Source organism: Octopus bimaculoides, chromosome 22 (genome assembly GCF_001194135.2).
Source record: "Octopus bimaculoides isolate UCB-OBI-ISO-001 chromosome 22, ASM119413v2, whole genome shotgun sequence".
Lineage (NCBI taxonomy): Eukaryota > Metazoa > Mollusca > Cephalopoda > Octopoda > Octopodidae > Octopus > Octopus bimaculoides.
The window spans coordinates 29,885,726-29,893,194 of record NC_069002.1 but is presented as its reverse complement, the minus strand read 5'-3'; the positions used below and the strand labels follow the sequence as shown (position 1 = coordinate 29,893,194).

General features: G+C 38.7%; 1 protein-coding gene across 1 annotated transcript in view; it reads right to left on the bottom strand.

The window, feature by feature from the left end:
* Positions 1–7,469, bottom strand: part of LOC106880557 (receptor-type guanylate cyclase Gyc76C-like) — a 105,609-nt gene that overhangs the window by 41,076 nt on the left and 57,064 nt on the right. The window contains exon 7 of the mRNA XM_014930548.2: positions 1,288–1,431. Coding sequence (XP_014786034.2) covers positions 1,288–1,431 — 144 coding nt within the window. The remainder of the gene's footprint in view (positions 1–1,287; positions 1,432–7,469) is intronic.

Sequence of the window (7,469 nt, the reverse complement as noted above, 5' to 3'; positions counted from 1 at the left end):
GATAAGAACATATTATGAGTTATGAAATTGAATCCTCGTTTCACACAGTTAAAGAAAAGATAGATGTAAGTTATTTATCATCTTGATGTATATATCGGTTTGACAATGAAATTTATTATGTAACACGCAGCGCACTAAATAAATATACTGGAATAGATTTTTGCTTGTTCAAAGTCTACTAGTGAATACGTATTATATGCATACATACACAAGCATATATACATCGGCTCTTTCTCTCTCTCTCTCTGATTCTCTCTCTGTTTCTCTCTCTCTCTGATTCTCTCTCTGTTTCTCTCTCTCTCCACACACACACACACACACACAAACACACCACACATCTGTGTTGATTTCTGTGTTTGAGTGTATGTCACAACCTCAAATAATTCATAAGTTTCAGATTTGTTAGTTTTATCTCTACAGATTTTCGATACATGTTATAACCAGCACTGATTTGTTACGATGTTTTGTATCCGAATATGCCCAATTCAAACAACAATGCGATCGAAGATGGAAAAATAGATTATGGGTGTATATGAAATATTTCAGGAATTCCTCTCCTTCAATAGCACCACATCCAACACATTAATCATCCACCAACTCACTGCTTATACAGCCACCTAAGAGAGCAGTGAAATATTTTTAGACATCCCAATTTTACATATTAAACACAGTGGTTTGATAGCACTGCTAACACAGGAGGATACATTATTGACTTATGAAGCGTTTAATATACTTTGTCGTATGTTATGGTTGCAGAACAAGATGTGGCGTCCCTAAAAGTCATTGGTAATTTTAAGAATATTTGCTGAGAATTTTTGTTGAAAAGTACATTGCTAAAACTCATTATGAGGTATCCTTTTAAATACTCATGCTATTTCTGAACGTGTGACTGTACACACACACACGCACACACGCACACACACACACACACACACACACACACACACACACACACACACACACACACACACACACACACACGTACACACACACACTTATTCAAATGTCGAAATCCCGGTGCCTGCGGAACCATCAACAACAATTTTGACATCACACGCTGTCTGTCAGTATATACATATATGTAAATATGATGGACTTCCGTACAGTTTCCCTCAACCAGTTTCCCTTACAGAACATGTGTCCATTTCTCAGCCCGGCGTTAGAGTACAAGACACTCAGCGAATGTGTTGCGCAACAGGACTGAGCCGAACGCCACGTAGTTGCGAAAGGAATTTATTACCCTCACCTCCATGCTCACTGGACAGGTTTTGTAAGTATATATCTTACCTTTTGGTGTTATATTAAGATCCCGGTATGGTGAACATCTTCCAAGGATTTCGTATAAGACAATACCGAACGAATACACATCCCCTTTAGGGCTTCCCTTTTTCTCTGGGTTCTGCAATATTTCAGGTGCTGTCCATTGAAGATCTAACAAAAATAAAAGTATATGAAAAAAAAGAAAGAGGTTATTAACGAGAATAAAAATAAAATAAAATACAAGAGAAGACAATTTTTTCTCTCTTGACTCCCTAGTGGTCAGGGTGTTGCACTTGCGATATTAATGATTGGGATTTCGAATCCCGGACGTGGCAGTTCGTTGCGCTCTTCAGCAAAACACTTCATTTCGCGTTGCTCCAGTCAACTCGGCCGAAAATCAGTTCCAACCATTATTGTGGTGTGGTGATTTCATGGACTCAATGACCATAAGAGCCATGCCAATGGCGCACAAATTCCTGGTAAAGCAACCTATGCCAGACAGAAGCCAAACCAATATGGACTACATCTTCCTCGAGGTAAAGGTCGGTTTTCTGTAGGGTCAGTATTCTTAATTTAAAATAATAATCATAAAAAACTTATAGAAACATTGATGACAATTCAAAAAGACGGCATGAGATAGAACAGCCCGGTTGAGAAGCATTACGGATGGGTGTTTTATCATCCTTAAACAAACCTTATTCAGGGAGCATTTGAACGGGATGGGGTACTCGACCCGAAGAAGATTTTATCTGGGACCCACATTTAAGGTCATGCGCCGTTTATTTTGATATGAGATCACTATGTCGTGCACATACGGTTCTGATGCATGTGCCTGGTGTCTCCTTATCAGAAGGGTAGTCATGTATATTTGTAGCCCAGTGTCACTTTGATGGCATGGATCGCCCTCTCACCCATTCATAATAATAATAATAATAATAATAATTATCTGTGTGGTAAGTAGCTTGCTTACCAACCACGTAGTTCCTGGTTCAGTCCCACTGTGTGGCACCCTGGGCAAGTGTCTTCTACTTTAGCTTCGGGCCGACAAAAGCCTTGTGACTGGGTTTGGTAGACGGAAACTGAAAGAAGCCCGTCGTATATATATATATACACGAGTGTGTGTGCGTTTGTGTGTCTGTATTTGCCCCACCCCAATATTGCTTGACATTGCGATGCTGGTGTGTTTACGTCCCCGTAACCTTAGCGGTTCGGCAAAAAGAGACCGATAGAATAAGTACTAGGCTTGCAAAGCATAAGTCCTGGGTTCGAATTGCTCGACTAAAAGGTGCTGATCCAGCATGGCCGCAGTCAAATGACTGAAACAAGTAAAAGAATAATAATAACAATGATGATGATGATGATGATGATGATGATGATGATGATGATGATGATGATGGTGGTGAGGAAAAATAAGAACGAACGGGCGACAACTAAAAAGAACAAGACACTAAATAAATAAATAACTCTATCTGCATGTAATACATTTGTGTTCTCGAAATATTCAGAAAGAAGTTGGAGCGTATAAATATGATCCATCTGCAGAGACTATGTTAATTTAGCTGCCATCTTTCTCTCTGTTCCCTTTGTTTTTGTCTTTTAAAATGTAGCTTCTGGTTGTGGTGGTGGTGGTGGTGGTGATGGTGGTGGTAGTGTTGATGGTGGTGACGTTGGCGAATGCCTGCTGGCTGTTGATGTTTTGCATAAGAGCCGTTGTGCGTACGTACATTCGTAGACTTGCATGGATGTTGATATGGAGACACGTACGTGCCGAAGTATCGATGTTATGGAATTTCAAAAGCAGCAAAACGGGAGGCTTGATGGCTTCGTTTATTCACACATAAATGCCGTAACGAAACGCTTATACACTAGGTTCATTGACATTATCACCGCCATGATGATGATGATGATGATAACGCTGAGGATGATGGTGATTATGATGATGATGATGATGATGATGATGATCATCATCATCATCATCTTCATCATAGTCAACATCGTTGTCATCATCATCATCACCCATCACCAGCATCATCATCATCGTCCTCTCTCCGTTCCCTTCCTCGTCCTTCTCCCCTTCTTCTTCTTCTTCTTCTTCTTCTTCTTCTTCTTCTTCTTCTTCTTCCTCTTCTTCTACTACTACTACTACTACTACTACTACTACTACTACTACTACTACTACTACTCTTCTTCTTCTTCTTCTTCTTTTTCTTCTTCTTCTTCTTCTTCTTCTTCTTCTTATTATTATTATTATTATTATTATTATTATTATTACTATTATTATTATTTTAAAGGGGAAGTGCCGGCGGAATCGTTAGCGAGCTGGACGAAATACTTGGCAGTATTTCGCCCGTCGCTACGTTCTGAGTTCAAATTTCGCCGAGGTCCACTTTGCTTTTCATCCTTTCGGGGTCGATGAAATAAGCACCAGTTACACACTGGTGTCGATGTAATCGACTGTCCTCCTCCCCCAAATTTGAGGTTTTGTGCTTCCAGTAGAAAGAATTATCATTATTATTATTATTATTATTATTATTATTCAGTAGTCTTATTTATATCACGTGCTTTCACTGCACTACCGTGTGCCTTGGGTATGTGCAGCGGTTTGTTGTGGTGCTCTTATTTTCACTGTATTGAAAGTGTTTTACGAAGTATGTGCGCCGTGCCTAGTAGTGCTATTTCCTGTATGTTATATACATTCGTAAGTCCTCCTGCTCCCGCCCCTGCTCCTGCTGCTCCTCCTCCTCCTTCTTCTTCTTCTTCTTCTTCTTCTTCTTCTTCTTCTTCTTCTTCTTCTTCTTCTATTTTATAGGTTGATTTGGTCACCTCGAAATGCATCTTATTATTATTATTGTATGAGAGAGCAGTGTATGCCATCAAAATGACACTGGGGTAAAATATACGAAGCCCAATATACCCATTATGAATACCTGACTGATAAGGGTACACCAGGCACATGTATCACAACCATATGTGCGCGACATAGTGGTCTCATATCAGGATAAACAACACATGAGCTCGCATGTGGGGCCCAGTCAGAATTTTCTTCAGGTCGGGTAGCCCATCCCGCTCAAAAGGTCCCTGAATAAGGTTTGTTTAAGGATGTTGAGCCAAACACTTATTATTATTATTATTATTATTATTATTAGTAGTAGTAGTAGTAGTAGTAGTAGTAGTAGTAGCAGTATTAATATTATTATTATTATTGTTGTTGTTGCTGCTGATGCTGTTGTTAGTGTTATTAGATTCGCTGTCGCTGGCATGGTAAGAATTGTTTTTTTTTTTTTTTTTTTTTTTTTTGGTTTTCACCACTTAGAGAAAATGTATTATTTATGAAAACGAAATCCAAAAACGAAATTATTTACAAAATTTCACTGAATTAACATATTTCCCTTCTTTGTTGGGAGGGTGGGGATGTTAATTTGGAAACGGGGGATATTGTCGGAATGTGTGGATCTCTATTCCGAAAGCTAGCTTAGACAAAAAGCTCTATCTTTTAAACATTATTTTGTTATTTTCTTGTGTTAAAAATATTTTCCTGCATATTCTTACAATTTGTCCCTGCATTCAATATGGCTGCTTATTTTAGAGTGGCAGGAAGAGGGACTAAAAACAATGACAGAAGCGCTGAAAAGTCGCCCTCCTTTTCGACGATGAAATCATTTTCGATTACACCAGAAGGCACGAAAAAATAATACGATTAAAAAGTGAAAAGGGAAGAATGAGATAAATTGTCAGCTACAAATACGATTCCGACATGGAAAATGCAAATTTGCATGATATTTGATATAACATACGACCTCTCGTCGTCTCTTTTGTATCTGAACTGTTATAATATCAAATGTCCCGGATGTTCTCTTATTACTCTCCAACTGTGTATCTTCAACAAGCACGCTACGATATCTCTATTCAATAATTCCTACGACCTGTACACTATGACTGCACATGTGACACTATTCCTGAACTGTTCTGCGCATGCTCATTTATACTAACTAGCATAGTTCACTCAGCCAATCACGGGGGTGTACAGATTCCCCACACAACAATATTAAAACGTGTAACGCTAGCAATGTAGACGTACACGGTAGCTTTAATGGTAGTTAGAACAACTTTATTACTAGTCTTACAAGATAAAGTGTTATTTTAGACGTGGGGTGAATCCAGTCGAAGAAAGAAGCAGGGAAATATTATGACATTAAAGAGTTTTTTTTATCCACAAAGCAAAGAAAACGATACAATGTTGCTTCTTTGAAGTGCTGTTTTTTTTTTCTCCATGTATCGTAAATCCTCGAGTATAGTCCGCCATTGAGTATAATACGCAGGGGATTTTTAGGGGGCTGTACCTCTGAAAAACCTAAGCCTTGTGTATAATACGCATCCCTTCTCTAACTTGAGTCAAGGAGGTCTATATAACGTCTTTGATTTGTAAACATATATACGGTAACGTCCTTTATTATTATTGTATATATAACGTAATGCAAACGTGTAGCTTTTTTGTGCACTTTGTAGAAAATAAAGAAATAACAGTAATAATGTCAGTGAAAAATAAATATTAAGTAAATTGCCTTTACTTATCACTTAAAAACTTTTGCTTAGAAAATATTTTTCCTTTTTAACCTCGTATATAGTACGCACTAGAAATTTTGACCTTCAAATTTTGGGAAAAAAGTGCGGATTATATTTGAATTACTGGTACTACACATTTATTCCAGCTGATTAGGCTGAAGCAACAAGATATAAAATGGTTGCTCAAGGAACGATGCGTCGCCGGGAATCGAACTCACAACATTACGATTGTGAGCCAAATACCCTAACGGCTAAGCCATGCGTCTTCGCTACAAGTGAGTAGTTGTTGTTGTTGGTTGTTGGCACTCCGTCGCAAACGACGTCGAGGGTTCCTGTTGATCCGATCAACGGAACAGCCTGCTCGTGAAATTAACGTGCAAGTGGCTGAGCACTCCACAGACACGTGTACCCTTAACATAGTTCTCGGGGATATTCAGCGTGACACATTGTGACAAGGCTGACCTTTTGAATTACAGGCACAACGGAAACAGGAAGTAAGAGTGAGAGAAAGTTGTGGTGAAAGAGTACAGCAGGGTTCGCCACCATCCCCTGCCGGAGCCTCGTGGAGCTTTTAGGTGTTTTCGCTCAATAAACACTCATAATGTCTGGTCTGGGAATCGAAACCACGATCCTATGACCGTGAGTCCTCTGCCCTAACCACTGGGCCATTGCGCCTCCACTCAAGTGAGCAGACTAAATACCAAATAGCAGTTCATTCGAAGCTCTACCATTGCTGATAAATCGTTGTTCTCGAAGATTCTGTAATGTTTGTAGCCAACTTATGCAGAAGACACGAAGAAATAAATACGATTGTTTTGCAATTTGGAAACTTCCCAAATAACTGAAATGAGTATAATTTTGATACAAGCAGCGAAACCGACAATAAAATTAACATGAACAATAGCGAAAATAATAACAAAATTTTACCTATAATAGAAATATCGTCAGCTGTGCTAATAACTGCAGCAGCAGTAGCAAGGAGGACAAGAAGAACAACAATAACAACATTTTCAACGCCAACAACAGCAAACCCAACTGAGACAGAAACGACAGAGGATAGATTATGAAGAAACAGATCCGAAGAAACAGACGTACTAAAATGGCGGCGAAAAAATAGGAAGATACATTTTCACAAGTCGTTTGTTCGTATATGCGTTAGGAGCTCAATATGAAAACAGGAATAATGGAAGAGAAATGGTCAGCCATTAAAATAATGCAAAAGAGACTAAGGAGTGAAAAGAAGGAAATACAAGAATTACGTGAGTATCATTTCACATAAAACGAAGTGACTTCAAAACGCCAAGATTCCAGCAAATATCTTTCAAACGAACAATATCTATGAAATGTGTATATATGTGCTTTGAGTGTGTGTTTATGTCTATATGTGTAGTTATGTGTGTGTATATGTAAGTGCGTATATATATATATATATATATATATGTGTGTGTGTGTGTGTGTGTGTGTGTGCGAGAAAGAGAGAGAGAGAGAGAGAGTTGAGAGGAGAGTTCTATTTCGGATTTAATGGTGTATTTATTTCCCTCGGACGGAAAATGGACGAACAAGAATCTGTCACTATGGATACACTTGTTGGATGAATTTCGGCGTGCGTCAACTTATTATAGATATAAAATAAAGGTGGGCGGCGG